The 23958-nt window shown below is 40.1% G+C and overlaps 1 protein-coding gene across 2 annotated transcripts in view; it reads left to right on the top strand.

The window, feature by feature from the left end:
* The window catches only part of man2a1 (mannosidase, alpha, class 2A, member 1), a 245178-nt gene that overhangs the window by 177849 nt on the left and 43371 nt on the right, over positions 1-23958 (top strand). For both annotated transcript variants that reach the window (XM_043710431.1, XM_043710422.1), the window contains exons 17-18: positions 10019-10152; positions 14885-15026. In XM_043710431.1, the coding sequence (XP_043566366.1) occupies positions 10019-10152; positions 14885-15026 (276 nt within the window). The remainder of the gene's footprint in view (positions 1-10018; positions 10153-14884; positions 15027-23958) is intronic.

Here is a 23958-nt window from a genome sequence, read left to right on the forward strand (position 1 = left end):
AGTCGCAGAGGGAGTGGTCTCTCCTGAATGCTGATAGGGGTGGAGAGAGAAATATATCCCTGGTGGTGGGGTCTGTCTGGAGGTGGCCGAAATGACGGAGGCGGATACAATGTATCCAGAGGTTGGTGGGGTGGAAGGTGGGGACCAGTGGGGTTCTGTCCTGGTGGCGATTGGAGGGGAGGGGTTCAAGGGCAGAGTTGCGGGAAGTGGTGGAGATGCAGTGGAGAGCGTCATTGACCACATCGGAGAGGAAATTGCAGTCTTTGAAGAAGGAGGCCATTTGAGTTTTTCCAACTCTTTGCCTTTTCAGAGCTCCTCTGACAGTTCACATCTTTTAGAATCTTGAAAAAAAGCTGCTGCCAAGCTGCAAGCAGGCAGTCCTTACTGACATCACCCCAGATCTCCACAATAATGTCAATAGCATTCTTGATGATAAAGCTCTTCCAAAATTAAAGAACACTGCTTATTATCCCTGTCAGTAGCTGCAATCAGCCTCTTGAATGTGCATCTTAAATAATAAGCTTTAAAAGCTGATACTGAATCCTGGTCAATCCTGTGTTTAGAGGTAGAAATACCACTTTGATGTTTTCAGAAAGCTCACCAATGGTAGCAGGACTTTTTTTGCCTGCACTACCGTCTAAAAACATCTTCCAAAACATCATCAATAAGATCAGAAAAAAATTGCCCTGTCATCCAACCTTTTTTGCTTGACCTGAAGTAAACATCTAGAGTAGACTTAAAGTAATCCTTCAGGGCTTGTAGGTTGGCAGAGTGGTACATCACCACAGGCTTAAGTTTTAAATAGCCATTGGCATTGGAACCCAGCAGCCCGGTCATACAATCCTTTGCCACTTAAAGCCTGGAGCATGTGCTTCATTCTTAGAAATGTAAGTTCTTGCTGACATTCTCTTCCAGTATAAACCTGTCTCATCCAAACTGAAGATTTGCTCTAAGGTGTAGCCTTCTTCATTTTTTTTTACTGTGGGAGGAAATGCCAGCACATGCTCCTCGCCTGAATAGGCAGATTCACCAATTTTACATTATGGCAATCATAGTGGTTCTTAAAACCAGCAAACCACCCACTGCTTGCACGAGAGATAGGTGGGTCTGCAGGATTTTGAGAATTTTCTTTAAATTTTCATAAATGGATAAAGCTTTCTCCTTTATGGTGAGAAAGGTTGTCCCAGATCGCTTTTTTGTTTTATCTTCTATCCAGACACTTAGAGCCTCTCCATCTCCTCAAGTTCCTTTGGCCATAACCTCTCAGATTTGCTGGCAGTCAGACTTGTTTCAGGAATACAACTTGCTTCAGTCTTTTCACTGTTGTCTTTAATGGGGCAAAAGGTAGGCTCCCTCATTCCTATTAAGCAAGCTATATCATACGTTCTCTCCTTATGCTCAAAATACTTTGTAACATCTAGCTCCTCTTCCATCCTTTCTTTTGCATTGACCAGGACGCTTTTTGCTAACATTCATGTGACAATCCTAATTTTTGCAAAAATGGAGGGGCATGATCTTGAGATATGCAGATACAAGAACAACTTAGAAAGGCAAATGGTGTGTATAAGAGTAATGCAGTCCTGCAGGAATTATACAGGGCTAATATAAGAATATCTTTCTCTCAGAGGGAGAGCAATGAGCATACATTAGTTTAATTTTTGAGATGAAGCTGCTCAATGTATTGTACTATACACCTCACATGCTCTGGTGAAAGCTGACATCGCAGAACAGCACAGAGACTTTGGTGCTGACATCGGCGTGTGCAGAGACTTCAGCACATACGGAAAATGAAGCATGCAAAATAATCACCACTGGAATTGCGAACAGAGGTAAACATCCTCAAAATTTCTTCAGCAGCATTATAGCTAAATTGTGCTGCTAAAACACGCTTTATATGAGAACTACCTATATTGTGCAACCTTCTCAAAGAAAAAATATTTCCTCATCTCTGTCCTGGAAAGGTGATCTGTAATTTTTAAACAGTCTTCCACAAGGCTGGACGTATCCAAAGAGCAGTTTAACAGAAGACAGTTGAAAAAAATGACTTGTTTAATCTATGTTAAAGCTGTTTCTTGGTGCATAATTGTTCAGGATGTGGGTGAGACCATTTTGGAGTGAGCCTTTTGTCATTGCTGCTGTATCCTCACCACTTGCTGTGCAAACAGTGCCACACCTGATTTTGAGTCAACACAGCCATCCATCACTGCAAGTTAACTCCTGCAACTCTCCCTTAGTTGTAGAATTGAACTGGAGATGGGGATAATTCGGCTCAGTCTTCCTTGAATCACACAAGCATATCATCCTCTATAATATGTACATTTTTCAAGATGTTGCTATTTATTTCTCCATGTTCTCTATCTTCCATATCCTTCTCCACAGTAAACACTGATGCAAACTACTCCCCCATTTCTGGTGGTTCCACACTTAAGTGGCCTTGCTAACTCTTTAAGGGGCCCTATTCTCTCCCTTATTACTCTTTTGTTCTTCATGTATTTGTTGAATCCCTTTGGATTCTCCTTAATCATACTTGCAAAGCTATTTCATGACCCTTTTTTGCCCTCTTGATTTCCCTCTTAAGTATACTCTTACTGCCTTTCAACTGTTGTAGAGATTCACTTGATCTCTGTTGTCTGTATCATACCAGATGCTTCCTCCTTTTTCTTGACCAAAACCTTAATTTCTCTAGTCATCCATCATTCCCAACACCTACCAGCCTTGCCCTTCACCCTAACAAGAACATACTGTCTCTGGACTCTTATTATCTCGATTTTGAAGGCTTCCCACCTGACAAAAGTCCCTTTACCTGCAAACATCCGCCCAAAGGAGAAAGTGAGCTCTGCAGATGTTGGAGATCAGAGTCGAGAGTGTGTTGTTGGAAAAGCAAGTGGATCAGGCAGCATCCGAAGAACATGAAAATCGATGTTTTGAGCTGGAGCCCTTCATCAGGAAGGGCTCCGGCCCGAAACGTCAATTTTCCTGCTCCTCGAATGCTGCCTGACCTGCTGTGCTTTTCCAGCAGCACACTCTCAACATCCGCCCCCATTCAACTTTTGAAAGTTTTTGCCTCATACAATCAAAATTAGCCTTCCTCCAATTTAGAACTTTAACTTTTAGATCTGGTCTATCCTTTTCCATCACTATTTTAAATCTAATAGAGTTATGGTCCCTGGTCCCAAAGTGCTCCCCCACTGACACCTCTTGTTTCCCAAGGGTAGATCACATTTTGCACCTCTAGTAGGTACATCCACATACTGATTCAGAAAGTTTTGCACATATGACAAATTTCTCTCCATCCAAGCCTTTAACACAATGGCAGTCCCAGTCTATGTTTGGAAAATTAAAATCCCGTAGCATACCTACCCCATTATTCTTACAGATCACTGCGATTTCCTTACAAATTTGTTTCTCAATTTCTCTCTGGCTATTGGATGGGTCTATAGTATAATCCTAATGAGGTGATCATCCTTTCTTATTTCTCAGCTCTACCAGATAACTTCCTTGGATGTATTCCCAGGGATATCCTCCCTAAGTACACTCTTAATGTTAGTCCCTAATCAAAAACGCCACTCCATCCCCCCTTCTATCCTTCCCATAGCATCTATACCCTAGAACATTCAGCTGCCAGTCCTGCCCATTCCTGAGCGCAGTCTCTGTACTCACTATGGTATCCCAGTCCCATTTTCCCAACCATGCCCTGAGTTCATCTGCCTTACCTGTTGGGCTTCTTGCATTGAAGTAGATGCAGTTTATCAGTCCTAGCTCATTCTCTGCTTTGTTCCTGTTTGCTCTGACTGTTTGAGACACTCCTTTTCCCAACTGGACCAGTCTCAGACAGATCTCTTTTCTCACTATCTCCCTGGGTCCCACCACCCACCTTACAATGATCCAAAAATGTGAATTCTTCTCCCCTGCAACAACTCTTCAGCCACTCATTCATCTGCTCTATCCTCCTATTCCTACTCTCGCTAGCTCATGCTAGTTCAGATATTACTACCCTCAAAGGACCTCCTTTTTAAATTCCTGCCTAATTTCCTATATCCTCTCCTCAGAATCTTGACCTTTTCTCTTCCTATGTCGTTAGTTCCAATTTGTATAACAAACTCCTGCTGGACCATCTCACCTTTGAGAACATTCTGTACCAACTCCAATATTTCCTTGATCCTGGCACGAGTGAGGCATTGCACCATTCTGATGTCTCATTTTTCGAAGTTCCGTCCCTGGGTGGTCTCAAACCACTAATCACTCGGTAAACAGTCAAACGTACTAACTAATTGCACCTCAGAGACTGGCTTGTTAAATTGTTTGAAGAAAATGCTACAGGAAGGGTAGAAAGGTCAGAGAGGAGGGTGAGTGGTGTTTTTGATAAGGGATAGCATTACAGCTATACTGAGAGAGGATATTCCCAGAAATTCATCTAGGGAAGTTATTTGAGTGGAACTGAGAAATAAGAAAGGAATGATCACCTCATTGGGATTGTATTATAGACCCCTAATAGTCAGAGGGAAATTGAAAAATAAATTTGTAAGGAGATCTCAGTTATCTGTAAGAATAATAGGGTGGTTATCGTAGGGAATTTTAACTTTTCAAACATAGACTGGGAATGGCATAGTATTAAGGGTTTAGATAGAGAGGAATTTGTTAAGTGTGTACAAGAAAATTTTCTGATTCAGTATGTGGATGTACCTACTAGAGAAGGTGCAAAACTTGACCTACTCTTGGGAAATAAGGCAGGACAGGTGACTGAGGTGTCAGTGGGGGGACGTTTTCGGGCCAGTGACCATGATTGTATTAGTTCTAAAATAGTTATGAAAAAGGATAGACCAGATCTAAAAGTTGAAGTTCTAAATTGGAGAAAAGCCAATTTTAATGGTATCAGGCAAGAACTTTCAAAAGCTGATTGGGGGCAGATGTTCGCAGGTAAAGGGACGGCTGGAAAATGGGAAACCTTCAGAAATGAGATAACAAAAGTCCAGAGAAAGCATATTCCTGTTAGGTAAAAGGAAAGGCTGGTTGGTGTAGGGAATGCTGGATGACTAAAGAAATTGAGGGTTTTATTAAGGAAAAGAAGGAAGCATATGTCAGGTATAGACAGGATAGATCGAATGAATCCTTAGAAGAGTGTAAAGACAGTAGGAGTATACTTAAGAGGGAAATCAGGAGGGCAAAAATGAGACATGAGATAGCTTTGGCAAATAGAGTAAAGGAGAATCCAAAGGGTCTTTACAAATACGTTAAGGAAAAAGGGCAACTAGGGAGAGAAAAAGGCCCCTCAAAGATCAGCATGGCGGCCTTTGTGTGGAGCCACTAGAGATGGGGGAGATACCAAAAGAGTATTTTACATCAGTGTTTACTGTGGAAAAGTACATGGAAGATGTAGGGAAATAGATGGTGACATCTTGAAAAATGTCCAAATTACAGAGGAGGAAGTGCTGGATGTCTTGAAACGCATAAAAGTGGATAAATCCCCAGGACCTGATTAGGTGTACCCCAAAACTATATGAGAAGCTAGGGAAGTGATTGGTAGGCCTCTTGCTGAGATACGTGTATCATCGATAGTCACAGGTGAGGTGTCAGAAGACTGGAGGTTGGCTAACTTGGTTTAAGAAAGGTGGTAAGGTCAAGCCAGGAAACTATAGACCAGTGAGCCTGATGTCAGTGGTGGGCAAGTAGTTGGAAGGAATCCTGAGGGACAGGATATATATGTATTTGGAAAGGCAAGGACTGATTAAGGATAGTCAACATGGCTTTGTGTGTGGGAAATCATGTCTCACAAATTTGATGGAGTTTTTTGAGGAAGTAACAGAGAGGATTAATGAGGGCAGAGCAGTAGGTGTGATCTATATGGACTTCAGTAAAGCATTCGACAAGGTTCCCCATGGGAGACTGGTTAGCAAAGTTAGATCTCGTGAAATACAGAGAGAACCAGCCATTTGGATACAGAACTGGCTCAAAGGTAGAAGACAGAAGGTGGTGATGGAGGGTTATTTTTCAGGCTGAAGGTCTGTGACCAGTGGAGTGCCACAAGGATCGGTGCTGGGTCCACTACTTTTCATCATATTTATAGAAATGATTTGGATGTGAGCATAAGAGATATAGTTGGTAAGTTTACAGATGACACCACGTGGACAGTGAAGAAGGGTATCTCAGATTACAACGGGATCGGGATCGTGATCAGATGGGTCAATGGGCTGAGAAGTGGCAGATGGAGTTTAATTTAGGTAAATGTGAGGTGCTGCAGTTTGGGAAAGCAAATCTTAGCAGTACTTATACACTTAATGGTAAGGTCCTAGGGAGTGTTGCTGAACACAGAGACCTTGGAGTCGCAGGTCCTTAGGATAGTGAAGAAAGCGTTTAGTACGCTTTCCTTTATTGGTCAGCGTATTGAGTACAGGAGTTGGGAGGTCATGTTGAGTTGTACCGGACATTGGTTAAGCCACAGTTGGAATATTGCGTGCAATTCTGGTCTCCTTCCTGTTGGAAAGATGTTGTGAAACTTGAAAGGGTTCAGAAAAGACTTAAAAGATGTTGCCAGGGTTGGAAGGTTAGAGCTATAGGGAGAGATTAAATAGGCTACGACTGTTTTCCCTGGAGCGTCAGAGGATGAGGGCTGACCTTCCAGAGGTTTATAAAATCATGATGGGCATGCATTGCATAATTAGACAAAGTCTTTTCCCTGGGGTGGGGGAGTCCAGAACTAGAGGGCATAGGTTTAGGGTGAGAGGGTTAAGATATAAAAGGGATCTAAGGGCAACCTTTTCATGCAGAGAGTGGAATGTGTATGGGTTGAACTGCCAGAGGAAGTGGTGGAGACTTGTATAATTGCAACATTTAAAAGGCATCTGGATTGTCATGTGAATAAGAAGGGTTTGGAGGGATATGGGGCAGGTGCTGGCAGGTGGGACTAGATTAGATTGGGATATCTGGTCAGCATGGTCAAGTTGAATCGAAGGGTCAGTTTCCATGCTGCACATCTCTATTACTCTATGTTCACCTTGTGTTTCAGAATAGTTGACAGACTTGATGGTGAATCCCCCATTCCTTTGCAATGTCCACCTTTAGCTTCATGTCATGATTTTGAATCCACTTCGCCCTCTCTCTGTTTGACCACACTTAACTTTCTCATATAGTGACTTTGTACATCCTTTCATAAGGATGCTCACAATTGATGGCTTACCCAGCAGTGGCTTGGCACCTTTATGCCACTTAGCTCTGCTGTGATTGGGCAACTTGCTCATGTGAGATTTTCAGAGGTATAGCTAATGTAAAGCATTTTTGGCTTATTGAAGACGTCATTTTATTTCTGTTCTGCCAATATGAATAGTTGAAAATATCATAACCGGAGTTTCATGTCATCTGAATTTGACTGCTTGCGATCTCATTGTACATAGGTACAATTGAGATGTAGTGGTAGTAAATAGTTGGTAAGATATAATTAGACTTGTTCATCCAAATATCTAGTTTCAGTGTCCGATATGGTCAGAGATTCAATCCAGGAGCCATTCCAGTGCAGAGTATAAGTTGAGGCTGTTATAACATTTGTTGTATGAAATTATAAGTTTGAAGAGCATTAGAAAATTGACTAAAAGGCATCCGATATCATGGAGATACATTTAAACTGGGTTACATTAATGAAATGTAGTGCCAAGCAGTGATCATCTTAAGCAAAACTTACCACAAGATTGTGGAACTAGAGATGATAGAAAATGTCACCTATCACTTACATCACAAGAACAAATTTTATAAATAACTTTGATGTCCAATCGTTTCTATTTTTGTCTTTATATTGGAAATATGTTTGAGATTGCTTTGAAATTTCTTTTAATATTGTCTTCCTTTTGGCCTTCATTGTTTTCTTTCTCTTGATTGCCTGAATTCTGTTTTCCGAAGAAACATTATTGGACTCGAAAGATTAACTCTATTCCTCACTTCACAGATTCTGTTGAGCCTGTTGAATTTCTCCAACACTGTTTTTATTACGGGTCTCCAGTATCGATAGTACTTTGCAAACACAAGGGTATTGGTGTTTGGAACTCTCTCCCCCAAAAATGCAGTGGATGCTGGATCAGTTGTTAATTTTAAATTAAAGTTTGATTAATTGAAATGGGCCAAAGACAAGTATCTAGATTTAGATCACAAAGCAGTCACGATCTCATTGAATGGCAGATCAGGGCGGCATGGTGGTTCAGTGGTTAGCAGTGCTGCCTCACAGCGCCAGGGTCCCAGGTTCGATTCCAGCCTTGGGCGACTGTCTGTGTGCACATTCTCCCCGTGTCTGCATGGGCTTCCTCTGTGTACTCCGGTTTCCTCCCACATTCCAAAGATGTGCAGGTCAGGTGAATTGGTCATGCTAAATTGTCCATGGTTGTTAGGTGCATTAGTCATAGAGGGTTGGGTTACTCTCCTGAGGGTCAGTGTGGACTTGTTGGGCTGAAGGGCCTGTTTCCACATTATAGGGAATTAATCTAACAAGCTTGAGGAACTGAATGGTCGACCCCTGTTCCTTTGTTCCTAGTAGGTACAGGTCACTTCAGTTATCCAGGAAAAAAAGGCAGAGGGATAAGATTTAACAGTAAACAAAAATTAGATATCCAAACATTCTGCTGTATATTGTTTTATATCTCATCACATCCATGGCTGTGTATACATCTGTCAATAAGATAGCTCCACTGTTGTAACTGCAATCAAAATAATACATCCAAATAGCTTTAATCACCAAAGAATTATTCATTTATGGGATGTGGACATCATAGTCAAGGCCAGCACGTATTGTCCATCACTAATTGCCATTGAGAAGATGATTGTGAGCAACCTTCTTGATGTAGGTACACTTAAAGTGCTTTTAGTTACAATGTTTTCACCTAGCAACAATGAAAAAATAATGATATATTCCAAGTCTGGATGATTTGTAACTTATGGCAGCAAGCTTGGCAATGGTGGTGTTCTTGTTTTTTATTTATTTACAGTCACATGTATCTTGCTACAAAGATACAGTGAAAAGTGCATTATAGTATCACCACTCTCCTTCACCATCTTAAAACATAGAAAAATAAACCAAAACATAGAATATAATGGTAGAAAAATGTAGCAATGAAGGAAAAGTGTCCAACTTTACAGTCCTCCTTGGTAAATGCTCTGTCATGGACCATGGGCCGAGTGGCCAGGCATGTGTCTCCTTTGCTGCACCACTGCTGCTGGAATGAAAGTCGCTACTCTTCAGCACCATCACGGTTTCATAGACACCCTCACTACTATGCGTCCTCGCTGGGTCTTGTCAGTGCAAATCCCACCATTGTTGCTGGGTATCTCACTGGCCCAAACTCAACTCCACTGCTGCCATGAGCCAGCTTTGGGTCCACTCGGCAATGCAGCCACTGCTGGTACTCATGCTGAGCCCAAATTCACCTCCGCTGCCTCCTTAATTTGCATTGGATGCAGATGCCATCGGGAATCCAAACTCACTTCCACCACAGCAGCCACATTTACCTGTGGCCCTTGTTCTTCTATGTGTTTGAGGTCCTAAGTTTGGAACATGCTGTTGAAGAAACACTATAGATGATATATAATGTTATAAATGGTATGTATAAATTACAGGTAATTGAGGAAATAAAGGTCAGGAATGTGAAGAAAGAATATGAGAGTGGAGCTAAGAGAACAGTTCAAAAAAACTGATGACCAAAATGGCTTCAATTTGTATTTGTATGATACTATAACTTAAAAGAGCTTTCATATTTGGTTAGTTTGTTCTTGGGCAATCTTGAAACTGAAACCTACTTTGTATGCAAGTTTATAGTACTTGGAAAAATTGTGCACAACAAGTGAAAACAAACAGTGTGTTTTCTTATTAATTGTTAAAAGTAACATTTTTCACATCTGAAGCAATACAGAGCAATGTTATATGTAAGATGTCATTTACTAAATGATTTGGTGTTTGATGTGGAGCAACTCTGGAGAACAACAATGTCAAATCACTGCTATAGTTTTTGTAAATATGTGTATTCACTTTTTTTCTCTGATACAGGAGTTGATGGGCTGTCATTGGAAATCTCTAATATTGTCGATATTAGGAGGGAAATAAATCAAGAAATTGTCATGAGGCTGACCACAGATGTCAAAAGCAACAATCAATTCTACACTGATCTGAATGATTTCCAGGTACTTGCACCATTTGAAATATATGCAAATAGCTTTAAAAACAAGCAACAGTAATGGTTAATCTTAAATGTTACTTAACATTCATAGCTCACTTTCAAGACAGTCATGGTATTTTGATATGGTGGAATCTCATGGCAGTCGTAATCTAAATGTTCGCAGCATTCACTCGTTTTGCCTATAATTAGGATGCTGGTGGAGTTTTTGTTATAATTTAATTGAATTGAGTATGTGTATTACCTATGTCAGTTAAGAGATTTCTGGTTGTAATATTATAGATTACTGCATAGGTGCTTGTCATGAGTATTATTGTTACAGTTTTGTGAATTTTAACAATACCCCCACATGCAGCAGTGATAATAAGGGAATAGCAAACTCATTCTTTTTCTTCATCACATAGTAAACATGTTATACACTGATATTATAATCAGTTGGCTATATATGCTTAACTTCGAAATTTGGAAAATCTGATGAGCAGTTTCAGAGAAGCTGATAGAACTACAAATAAGTTGACAACGCTAAAAGTAATATGCAATTGAATAAACAGCCTGAAATATCGATGCATGGTGAATGTGATAGTTTTAATGTGACTGACTTGAACATTTTCATTACATTGAATAATGGGATAACTATTGTTGACAAGACATATGAAAAACATGCAGTGAGAATATAGTGGGTCAGAATCAGAGCCCGAGATTTCCAGGACACAGGAGCAAGAAGTTCATCTCATTATGTCTAATTTGGATCTTTGAAAGAGATAGTTGATTCTAAAGAAGTCATATTGGACTCAAAATGTTAACTATCCATACATGCAACAAGACCTGCTGAGTTTCTTCAGCATTTTGTAACTTTGTTTTTATTTTGGACCTCCAGCATCTGCAGTACTTTGCTTTTGTGTGTGAATATGTTGTCCTTTCAGATAAACAATTTTCACTGTTGTGTCTTTTGCTATTTGAATTTTCACCACCGTTCATTGTCCAATTTCACTACTGAGATATTAAGGCAAGAATGAAGCTAAGCTATGCAAATTTTATCTGACTTGATGTTCTTCGAAAGTAGTACAATTATACAGAAGCAAATTTGTACTTTTAACCTATAAGCTTTAAAAAAGATAACCAGCCTTAAAACAGCTACTTAATTATTTTAAACATTTTGTCAACTAAAAAGTGATTGAGTAAATTAATTGGTCAATCTTATATTTCTTGCTGGTTCCTAATTATGTAATGAACCATAATTATTAAAGGACCTTCAAATTTGCACCTTGTTAGTACAAAATGGCTTTTTTCAAACAAGTAAATAATTACCTCAGTTCCTTGTGAACTTTAGCAAAATATGTTTTTACAAAAAGCTTCTAAGAATACCTAATTAATTAAATTTTAAACTAAAATCTAAACTCAGAATTACTCACACCAGGAGTGCACTACTTTTGCCAAAAATGTTTAGTTTGCTACTTTCTGGAGTATATTCAGGTTATATTATGATTCTCTTTCACAACGATGCCATCCATGATGAAATTCAAAGGTAAGTTCTTTAGGAATCTACTTTTAGATCCATTTAACGAGAAGCTAGATAAACGACTCAAGGAAAAAACATAGAAGAATGTGCTGAAATTATTCAAGGATTTGTTCATGAGGCACAGATATCACAGTGCTTATGTGTTTATCCATAATCCTCTGGAGAAAGTGGTCATGGAGAGCTACCTCTTGAACTGTTGCAGTCCTTGGGATTCAAGGACATAACAGTGCTGTTAGGAAAGGTGGCGTGGGCAAGTTGAATGTAAACTGTTTTCATAATGTAAACTTCTATGACTCTAAGTGTAAGTTTATCCACTTTGGTAGGAGGAATGAAGACGCAGAGTATTTCTTGAATAGTGAGAGATTGGAAAGTGGTAACGTCTAAAAGGATCTGAATGTCTTTGTTCATAAATCACTGAAAACTAGTACACAGATGTAGCAAGCATTTTGGAAGTCAAAGAATATGTTAGTCATCGTTGAGTATAGGAGTGAAGAAGTGCTGCCACACTTGTATAGCACAATTGTGAAATTGCACCTGGATTATTATTATGTGCAATTCTGCCCCCTCGCCTAAGGAAGTACAATGGAGGTACACTGGATTGATTCTTAGATTGGTGGGACTGTCCTATGAGGGAGATTCAGGAGATTGCCCTGTATTCTCTGGAATTTAGAATAATGAAAGGTGGTTTCACAGAAATTTGGAAATTTCTTAAAGGAATAGATAGAGTACATTCTGGTTTGATTTGTTTAACATTCTCTGGATAACTATCCAGGTGTGTACTGGAACTGTCCCAAGTTTCTGAATCTAGCTCAGAGTTGGTGACATTGACGCAGGATCTCCAAGAGCAGAGGAAAGGTCAACTGGAAATTTAAAGTCCGGGCAATTCCCACATAGGTTGGTGCACCAGGATTTTCATACATCTTCAGTAATATGTATGGTCTATAACAATATAAAGATCTTTTAATAGGTTTTCAACCCAAAATATTATGACCCAAAAATTTCAGTGAAGTAATAGCTGTCAACATTTGAATTAGATTGGTTACGCGGAAGGGAGTCAAGAAGACGTGGGAACAGGAAGAGTATATATAAAGTTGCTTGTTTATATAAATGATTTGGAGATGCCGGTGTTGGACTGGGGTGTACAAAGTTAAAAATCACACAACACCAGGTTATAGTCCAACAGGTTTAATTAAACCTGTTGGACTATAATCTGGTGTGTGATTTTAAACTTAGTTTGTACTTTCATTTACCTTTTATGTAAGCAGAGTTAATACCCTAGTTGTAGCAGATAAAGATGTGTAATGAAGTGGGACGCTGATTAGTGGCCTTGACATATTCCTGTTTTACAACAAGCCACCACACACTGCAGCACAGACGAACTTCGGAAAACAGAGGAGAACCACCTATAAAACGTATTCAAGAAGAACGGATACTCAAAAAATGCAGTGCGCAGATTCCTCAAGAACAAACCAAAACCAGCAGACCAAACACAGCCAGAAACCCTAACCACCTTACCATACATCAAAGAAGTTTCAGGAATGACAGCCAGACTACTAAGACCCTTCGGAATCCTAGTAGCACACAAACCCACCAACACTCTCAAACAAAAATGAACAAACTTAAAAGACCCAGTACAACCCATGGACAAAACCAATGTCATCTACAAAATTCCATGCAAGGACTGCCACAAACACTACGTAGGACAAACAGGAAGAAAGTTAGCCACCAGGATACACTAACACCAGCTAGCCACAAAAAGACTCGACCCTCTCTCCCTTGTAGCCCTACACATGGATGAAAAAAAACATCATTTCAACTGGGACAACACATCTATCCTGGGACAGGCTAAGCAAAGACATGCCAGAGAATTCCTAGAGGCCTGGCACTCCAACCACAATGCCATAAACAAACATTTAGATCTAGATGCCATCTATCAACCCCTCAGGAAGTGACATCACCACAAACCCCAGGAACCCCATCCAGGAGGAAGATATAAATAGAAAACAGGAGACAACAGCTTCGCTTCACTTGGAGGTTGCCATTGATGATGTTACCTAGCCAGGTAATGAAATATCTGGATATCAGCGAGCAAACCTACACCCTAAAGATGAATTTTACAAGCTTCTCCAAAATTACCAGTTACCTAACTTCAAAGTGTTCTTAGATGCCAAATTTATTTGTATCCTTGAGTTCTAAGATAATAATTGGTAAATATACATTTGTAAGTTGAATGGAATAATGTTCAGTGTTTCAGAGCTTGCTCTCCAAAATTCTAGATTTCTATTTACAAAATGTGGAATTTAACTTAACACTATAAATCAATGGCCGTTGCAGAACATCTCTGTTTACAAAAAAGAATGAGCAGTGTGACAGGCAAATGCCAGTTTATTAGAAATCTTGCATCAAGTATGTGCCCAATACACGCATTCTGTAGGTTTTTTTTTCCTTTTTCAATTACACCTGTTACTTAAATGTCATATCAAGGCAAATTTGCTGGGGTAGTCCAATCCTTCATCCCTAATGGATGTCTTTTTCTAAGTGATTAACTCCAAAATCTTAACTTGTCAGTTCCTATTCCTACTTTCCCAATTGTTGCAACAAATTATGGAGAAGCAAATTAAAGTTAACTGAAGGTAATTGACCGCTCTAAGCTGGACACAGATATAGTGAAGAGGAAATGATAGTCATTACAATCAGACTAATTTGCACATTCTGTCTCCCACACTTAATCAACTCATTGGAAATAATTTTAAAATTGCTCAGTTTAATTCCTACCCTGTACTGCTATTTTAACTTAGCTTCTATTTGTATTTTGTGTCAAATCTCAATTAAACTTACAGCAGAAGAAATCACAAGGAAATTCAAAGCGAAAGTATCCCTTATTGATTTGGGAGAATCAGCAGACTATCTTCCTATAAAGGATATACTGTTCTTGTTTCTAAAGAATCATCAGAACCTTATTTTTGTTTCAGCTGGAACAGGAACTAAATTTTCACTTTGAGAAAGTTGTCACTGATGTAAACATTCAGTCCCTAAATTTCAGTTTTCACTTGAGCACAGTTTTCACTGTTGCTATGATAGCTACAAACTTTTGTCCTTGAATTTTTTTCTGCAAAACAATCTCTTCAGGCACTTATTTCTAATAAATTATTCATTTAAAGTATGAAGTGATTTTTTCAAAAAGTACTTAATACTAACTGAGTTCACCTTATGATTCCAGATCCAGCCAAGACAGACGTTAAGCAAATTGCCCCTTCAAGCTAATTTTTATCCTCTGACGACAACAGCATATATTCAAGACAATGATGTTCGCTTGACCTTGCACTCAGCTCAGTCTTTGGGAGTTGCAAGTCTAAAGAGTGGTATGTTTATTTATAATTCTTTCCTCATCATTCCAAAATGACTCACATCACATAGCTGCACTGAATTTCATCTGCCACTTATACCCCTTTCCAACAGTCTACCTAAGTGCTGTTAACTTCATATCTCTCCTCCTACAGTTTAGGATATTTTCACGTTTTATGTCATTGGGAGTTTTTTTTTAAATCTCTGCTCTGTTTATTTTGTAAGGGAGAACAAGAAAATGATCAGAATATTTCAGTGGAAAGAAGTAACAGAAAGCTGCAACATAAAGGGACTTGGGGGGGGGGGGGGTACTTACGCATGAAGCACAGATAGCTAACACACAGTGCAACAAGTCATCAGGAAGGCTAGTGGAATGTTTGCAAGGGGTTTGCAATATAAAAGTAGGGAAGTTCCACTCCGACTGTGCAAGGTGCTGATGTGTCCACATCTGGAGTACTGTGAGCAGTTTTGGTCCTCTTATTTAAGGAAAGCTGCCATTTCATTGGACATGGTTCAGAGGTTCACTAGGATGATCCTGGTAGGAACAAAGGCCTAAACAGGTTGAACTCAACTCACTGGAATTTAGGAGAATGAGAGGTGATCTACTTGAAACATAAAGGATTTCTAAGGGACTTGATAGGGTTGATGCTGAGAGTTTCATGTGGCAACTCATGGAAGGGTCCAGGACCAGAGGGCAAAGTCTCAGACTAAAGGGACACCAATTTAAGACTGTTGTGAGGAGGAATTTCTTCTCTCAGAGAATTGAGTATTTGGAATTCCTTGCCACAGAGAGCAATGAGAAGCGACGTCCTTCTGTATATTTAAGACTGAGAGTGTAGCGAAATCAAGGGTTATGAGGAAAATGCAGGAAAGTGATATGGGGAATGGCTGATAAGGGATGATCCTATTGATTGGTTGAGCAGCGCAATGGACTGATTAGCTTACTCTTGTTCTTATGGTATGTACCCAAGACTAAGTCACTAATACATATCAAGAAACTTAAGTTTCAATGCCAATCCCTGGAGATTCTGACTATAAACACTTGACCTGACATAAAATGGAGCATTACCCCTTTTTATCACTGATGACTCGGCCAACTTTGTATCCTTACAGTTATTGTTCTTTTTGTTCTATGGGCTCTAATTTTGCTGACAAGCTTGTTACATGGTACTTTTGACAGAAGTGTTTCGTAAGTCCATCAACTGGATTAACCTCTGCAGCCCTCCCAGTTATCCTATCAGAAAACTCGAGCAGATCCGTTAAACAAGATTTGCCCTTGACAGATCTGCACAGGTTTTCCTTCATTAGTCCAAATCTGTCTGCATAACAGTTTATTTTGTCTCATGGAGTATTTCTGAAAGTTTTCGTATTGCCTATGTTCAATTAATTGACTTGTAGGTGATGGAATTATTCTTGCACCTTCTGACCAAGGTTGGAATCCATCAAATCCCATCTCTCTTACACCTGTTTGCACCCCCCTCCCCCCGCCCCGCAAAAGGATTCTGCAGATATGGGGCAGGTCCTCTGGATTCAGGGTCTTTCTACCATTTTCAATGTGCCCCAGACCCTTGCTTCCCGGGATGGGGGGGGTTGTGATGCAAGCAAATGAGTTCAAGTGGAAACCAAGTTGATCGGGTTGTGAGGGGTGGTAAAGAGGAATCTAAGACTACCAAAAAGATGTCATGAGAATAAAATGGTTGTCAAAATAAAAGGCAATGAAAAATCTACTATGCATGTAAATAGCGAATGGATACTACAAGGTAGAGGGTGTCCTATTAGGAAAAAGAATGTGATGCATATTTAGAGCTGCAAGTCAGGACTAGAATGGTTAGTGAGTTTTTTACATTGTTGTTTACTAATTAAGATGTACTGTACATCCACTATCACCAATATTTTATCAAGGAACAATGTGAAGATTGAGGAGGAGGAGGTAGTGAAAAGGCTGACTATGCATAGAGTAGTTAAATCACCTGGTCTTTGTGAAGAAATAAAAGAGAGTGCTGATGCAAAGAATGCACTGGATGCTATCTGTTTGGATTTTAAGAAAAAATTTCACAAAGTAGCTCATAAAAGGCAGGAACCATGGCTTCGTGAATAGAAAAGCCAGTGAGCAATTGAAAAATAAATTAGAAAGGAGGGCATCATGACAAATGATTCTTTTTTTTTGTCTAGCTGATGTACGGTAGACACCGGCACTTCCCAAGTCAGTGTTAGGAGTACTGCTGTTTATGCTATTTCTGAATTACTTGGATGCTCATGGGTGTGCAGGAACACAGAGACCTAGGAGATTATGTGTATTGATCTTTGAAGGTGGCAGAACATATTGGGAGAGCGGTTGGCAAAGCAAATGAAATATTGGGCTTCATAAATAGAGTACAAGATCAGGGAAGTTATGTTCAACCTAAATTAAACTCTAGTTAGGGCCCAAATATCATATTGTGCCCAACTTTGGTTACTACATTTTAGGAAAGATGCAAAGGCCCTTGTGAAGTTTCACAGGACATGTACCAGAATGGTTTTAGGGATGGATGTTTTTGTTACAAGGTTAGATTAGAAATGGTGGGGGTGTTCTCCTTGGAGTAAAAGAGATTGATTGAGCGTTTGTTAGAGATGTTCAAGGTTATGAAAAGATAAGGTGGAAATGTTAACTATTGTTTGGATTTTTAAATAATTCATTCAGAGTATTGGGGTACACTGGCTGGGCCAGCATTTATTGTCCATGCTAATTGCCTTTGAGAAGTTAGAAGTAAGTTGCCACTTAATGTAGATACACCCATAGTACTGATAGGGACAGAAGTCCATGATTTTGATTTTGCAACACTGAAGGTATTATGTGTCCACGTCAGGATCGTATGTGGCTTAGAGGGAACTAGCAGGTAGTGATGTTCCTATATATCTGTTACCCTTGCCGTTCTAGAAGGGAATGGTTGTAGGTTTGGAAGAGGTCTGTCGAGGTTGATTGTTAAACATATTCAAGGATGAGATAGCATCAAGTCATAGAGACCTACAGAACAGAAACAATGGCCTTTCAGCCCATCATGCCTGCACTAGTCAAAACAGCAATTAACTATTCTGATTCCATTTACTAGCACTTGTCCCATGGCCTTGTATGCCTTGACATTGCAAGTGCACATCTAAATACTTATTAAATGTTATGAGGGTTTCTGTCTCTACCATCCTTGCAGGCACCTCTGGCTAAAAGATTTTTCTTCACATCCCCTCTAAACCTTCAGCGCCTTCCTTAAATTTATGCCCCCTGGTCATTTATTTCTTCATCAAGGGGAAACATTCTTTCTTGTCAACCATATCTATACCCCTCTTAATTTTATATATCTCAATCATGCCATCTCTCAATCGCTTCTGCTATAAGGAAAACAACAAAGTCTGTGCAATCTCTCTTCACAACTAAAACTGTCCAGCCCGGGCACCATGCTGGTAAATCTCCTTTGCACCCTCTCAAGGGCTATCACATCTCTCCTATAATGTGGATTTCAGAATTGCCAGCAGTATTCCAGCTATGGCCTAACCAACATTTTATATTTACCTTTATTAGTCGAGGCATATAGTTTATAATGTGCCACCTTAACCATTTTATCCATCTGTCCTGATACCTTAAGGAGTCAGTGTACATGCACATCATGGTCTCTATGATCTTTGGTGCCTACCAGGATTCAACCATTCATCATGTATTCCCTTATCTTGTTTGTCCTGTTCACTTCACATTTACCTGAATTGAATTCTAATTGCCATTGCTTAGCCCATCTGACCAGCTCATCTGTCTTTTCCTGTAGTCTAAAGTAATCCTCATTATTTACCACTCCAAAATTTTAAATTGTCTTACTGATCAACTCTCCGATAAATTACAAACAGCAATGGTCCCAACACTGACTTCTGTGTGACCCCACTGAGCACAGACTTCCAGTCAGAAAAGCACCCCTCAACTATCACCCTACACTTCCTACTACTCAACCATTTGTGAATCCAATTAGCCAAATCTAGTTGGATCCCATGGGCTTTCACGTTTGCTATCAGTCTCCCATGCACATCTTATCAGAAGTCTTGCTGAAGTCCATGTAGACTACATCAAAAGCAATTACCTCATCTACACATCTGGTCACCAATTTGAAACGTTCAATCATGTTGGTTAGACATGACCTACCCTTAACAAAACCCATGCTGCCAGTTCTTATTTAATTTCTGCCTCTCCAAGTGCAAATTAATTCTACCCCTCAAAATTGCTTCCGTGTTTCTCTACCACTGAGGGTAGACTGACCAGTAGTTTCCTGGTTTATCCCTTGCTTCCTTTGAATAGTAGTGCCACATTGATTGCCCTCCAGTCCTCTGGCATCTCTCCTGTAACCTGAGAAAATGAAAATTTTTGCAAGCATCACTGCTATTTACTCCCTTGTTTTACTCAACAACCTAGGATACATTTCATCTGGCTGTGAAGCGTTATCAACTTTTAAGCCTATCAGACCTCATCTCTGTCCATGTTAGTTTCTTTTGTCACATCACAGATCTCTTCATGATTTCTATACCCATATCTTTAATCTCACTAGTGAGTATGTAACCCAAAATATTCATTTAGAATCCTTCACACATCCTCTGGCTCCATGTACAAATTACCATTGTGATCCTTAATGTGCCCTACTTTTTGCCTCATTTTCCTTTTTCCCTTAATGTACCTGTAAAATTATTTAGGATTTTTCTTTTTTATAACCTGCCAGTATCCTTTCTTATTTACTTTTAGCTTTCCTAATCTCCCTTTTAAATTACCTCCTGCACATGCTATACTTCTCCAGGCCTTTTGTTGTTTTAAGCCCTTGGTATCTGCCATAAGCCTCCCTTTTTCTCTTAATCCAATACTATTTCTCCTTTGATATCTTGGATGAGTGGGATTTGATTGCTCCACTCTTTTTCTTTATTGGAATATGTTTGCCCTGTACACGCTGTTAGACCTGCTTGAATGCATCCCAGTGTTCTGAGACAGTTTTTCTGCTCCCACTGTGGCTGAGAGTCCAGAGACAGTAGGTCCCTGTTAGGACGAAAGACAAGGCTGGCAGGTGTAGGGAATGCTGGATGACTAGAGATATTGAGGTTTTGGTCAAGAAAAAGAAGGAAGCATATGGCAGGTATAGCCAGAAGAGATCGAGTGTATCCTTAGAAGAGTATAAAGGCTGTAGGAATATAGACCTAAGAGGGAAATCAGGAGGGCAAAAGGGGGACATGAGATAGCCTTGGCAAATAGGGTTAAGGAGAATCCAAAGGGATAGTTACTCTTATAAAAATGTACAAGGGAGAGAATAGGGCCTGTAGAAAATCTGCAAGGCCACCTATGTGTGGAACTGCAGGACATGAGGGAGATACTCAACAAGTATTTTGCACCAGTGTTTACTGTGGAGAAGGATATGTAGGATATAGAACATGAGAAAATAAATAGCAACTCTTGAAAAATGTCCATATTACAGAAGGGGAAATGCTAGACGTCCTAAAATGCATAAAGGTGGATAAATACCCAGGACTTGATCAAGTGTACCTTAGAACTCTATGGGAATCTAGGGAAGTGATTGCTAGGCCCCTTGCTGAGATTTTGTATCATCGATAGCCACAGGTGAGGTTCCGGAAGACTGGACGTTGGCTAACGTGATGCCACTATTTAGGAAAGGTGGTACTGGAAAGCCAGGGAACTAAAGACCAGTGAGCCTGACATTGGCAAGTTGTTGGAGGGAATCCCGAGGGACAGGATTTACATGTATTTGGAAGGGCAGGTACTGATTAGGGATAGTCAACATGGCTTTTGCATGGGAAATAGTGTCTCATTAACTTGAGTTTTTTTGAAGAAGTAACGAAGAGGATTGATGAATGCAGATTAGTGGATATGATCTATATGGATCTCAGTGAGGCATTCCACTAGGTTCCTCATGGTAGCAAGGTTAGATTACATGGAATATAGGGAGAACTAGCCGTTTGGATACAGAACTGGCTAGAAGGTAGGATACAGAGGGTGGGTGGTGGAGGATTGCTTTTCAGACTGGAAGTCTGTGACCACAAGGATCGGTGCTGGGTCCAGAGCTTTTTGTCATTTATATAAATGATTTGGATGTGAACTTAGAAGGTATAGTTAATAATTTTGCAGATGACACCAAAATTGGAGGCGTAAAGGACAACAAAGAAGGTTACCTCAGAGTACAACAGGATCTTGATCTGATGGGCCAATAGGCTGAGGAATGACAGATGAAGTTTAATTTAGATAAATGTGAGGTGCTGTATTTTGGAAAGGCAAATCATGGCATGCCTTATACATTTAATAGTAAAGTCCTGGGGAGTGTTGCTGAACAAAAAGACCTCTGAGTGCATGTTCATAGTTCCTTGAAATTGGAGTCACAGGTAAATAGAATAGTGAAGTAGGCGTTTGTTATGCTTGCCTTTATTTGGCAGTGCATTGAGTATAGGAGTTGGGAGGTCATGGTGTGAATGTCCAGTGTATTGGTTAGGCCAGTTTTGGAATACTGTGTGCAATTCTGGTCTTCCTACTCAAGGAATATGTTTAAGAAAGGATTCAGAAAAGATTTACAAGAAGTTGCCAGGGTTGGAGGTTTTGAGCAATAGGTACAGACTGAATAGACTGGGGTTATTTTCCCTGGAGCATCAGAGGTTGAGGGATGACCTTATAGAGGTTTATAAAATCATGAGGGGCATGGATAGGGTAAATAAACAAGGTCTTTTCCCTGGGGTGGTGGAGTCCAAAACCAGAGGTCAGATTTAAGCTGAGAAGGAAAAGATTTAAAAAGGACCTAAGGGGCAACTTGTGCAAGCAGGGAATGGTCTATGTATGGAATGAGCTACCAGAGGAAGTGGTGGATGCTGATACAATTATAACATTTAAGAGGCATTTGGCTGGGTATATGAATAGGAAAGACTTGTGAGGGATATGGGCAAAATGCTAAATGGGACTAGTTCAATTTAGGATATGTGTTTGGCATGGATGAGTTGGACCGTAGAATCAGTTTCAGTGCTGTGCATCTCTATGACTCTAAATCATATCTGATCTTATTAAAATCAGCCAACTCTCAGTTGAGAGCTTTGATTTCCTTTTCCATAACAGTTTTGAATCTATTGGGATCACTGTCTGCAAAACAGCTCTCCCACTGATACTTGCCCAGCTTTGTTTCTTAAAATTAAGTGCAGGACCACCCCTGTCTTGTATGGCCTTCTATGTACTGGCTTAAAAAAAGCATTCCTGGATGCATTTTAAGAATTGAGCTCCCTCGAAGCCTTTAACATAATGACTACCACAGTTCAAGTTGGAGAAATTGAAGTCCCATCATATCACTACCGTACTGTTTTTACACTTCCCTGAAATCTGCTAATCTGTTTCTCTTTGACTGTTAGGTAACCTGTGGTATGTCCCCAGCAATGCTGTTAGGTAACCTGTGGTATGTCTCCAGCAATGTGATTGCTCCATTTTGATTTATAAGTTCTACCTTTATAGCTTCATTTGAGGGGTCTTCTAAAATGTCATGCCTCCTTATTGATGTAACTGATCCTGATTATAAGTTGCGATAGTTCCCTGTCATTTGCCAACTTCCCTGTTTCACCTGTAGACCCTGTAATCTGGAATATTGAGCCACCAATTCTGCCCCCCTCTTAACCATGTCTCAGTGACAGCAATGGTATCATAGCCCATGTTTTAATTTGTGCCCTTAATTCGTCTGCCTTGTTTGTCATATTTCTTGCATTAATGTAAATATCATCTGACTTTGTCATACCCCCTTATGCCTTAAGTGGTCTATAATGTCTTCCTGGCTGACTTGTTTTTACTTCTAGTCTTGGCAATTCATGTTCCCCTGTTGAGCATTGTCTGGAACCCACCCAGCTGCTAAGTTAGTTTAAACCCTCCCCAACAACACTGGCAAATCTACCCATAAGATTGCTGGTCCTATTCCAGTTCAGGTGCAACCCATCTGCCTTGTACAGGTCCAACCATCCAGAAAAACAGATCCGAAGTCCCAGAAATTTAAGCCCTGCCTTTCTGCACCATCTGTCTGACCATACATTCATCTGGATTAACCTCCTATTCTCACTTGCAGAAGGCACTGGAAGTAATTCAAGGATGACTATCTTTTGGATCATGTTCTTTAATCTACTTCCTAGCTCCCTAAATTCTGCTTTGAAGACCCTTTTCCTATCTATGTCATTGGTAACAATATGCCATGCTGTTTTCCCTCCTCTTCAGAATGCCATGCAGCCATCCAGTTACATCCTTGACCCTGGCAGTAGGAAAGCAGCATGCCATCCTGGAATTTCAGGCCACAGAAATTCCTGCTTTTCCCCTTATAATTGAATCCCCTACTACTGTAGTCCTGCCAGTCTCCAAGGGCTAAATGGCCTACATCTATGTGCATGTATGCCGATCACTTATGATAGTAGAATAGATAGCTCAAGTGATTAGGAAGACATATTAGCTGAGGTTTAGAGTTTAAAAGCAGGGAGATTCTGTTGGAACTAGACAAGACTTTGGTTAGGCCACAGCTAAATAGTGTGAAGTTCCAGAATCCATATTAGAGGAGCAATGTGATACCTGGAGAAGATGTAGAGGCTGGAGAATTTTTGTTATAACGGAAATTGGATAGACTGAGGTTATTTTCCTTGGAGCAGCGGAGACTGAGGATGGGGGGAGACATGATTAAGATGTGTAAAATTATAAGGGGCGTAGACAGGGTTAAACAGGAGTGAACATTTCTGTGGTGGAGGGGTCAGTATCCAGAGGGAATACATAAGGGGCAGGATATTCGGGGAGATAGAACATAGAACAATACAGCACAGAACAGGCTCTTCGGCCCACGATGCTGTGCCAAACATTTGTCCTAGCTTAAGCACCCATCCATGTACCTATCCAATTGCCGCTTAAAGGTCACCAATGATTCTGACTTTGCCACTCCCACGGGC

The sequence above is a fragment of the Chiloscyllium plagiosum genome, chromosome 2 (genome assembly GCF_004010195.1).
Source record: "Chiloscyllium plagiosum isolate BGI_BamShark_2017 chromosome 2, ASM401019v2, whole genome shotgun sequence".
Taxonomy (NCBI): domain Eukaryota; kingdom Metazoa; phylum Chordata; class Chondrichthyes; order Orectolobiformes; family Hemiscylliidae; genus Chiloscyllium; species Chiloscyllium plagiosum.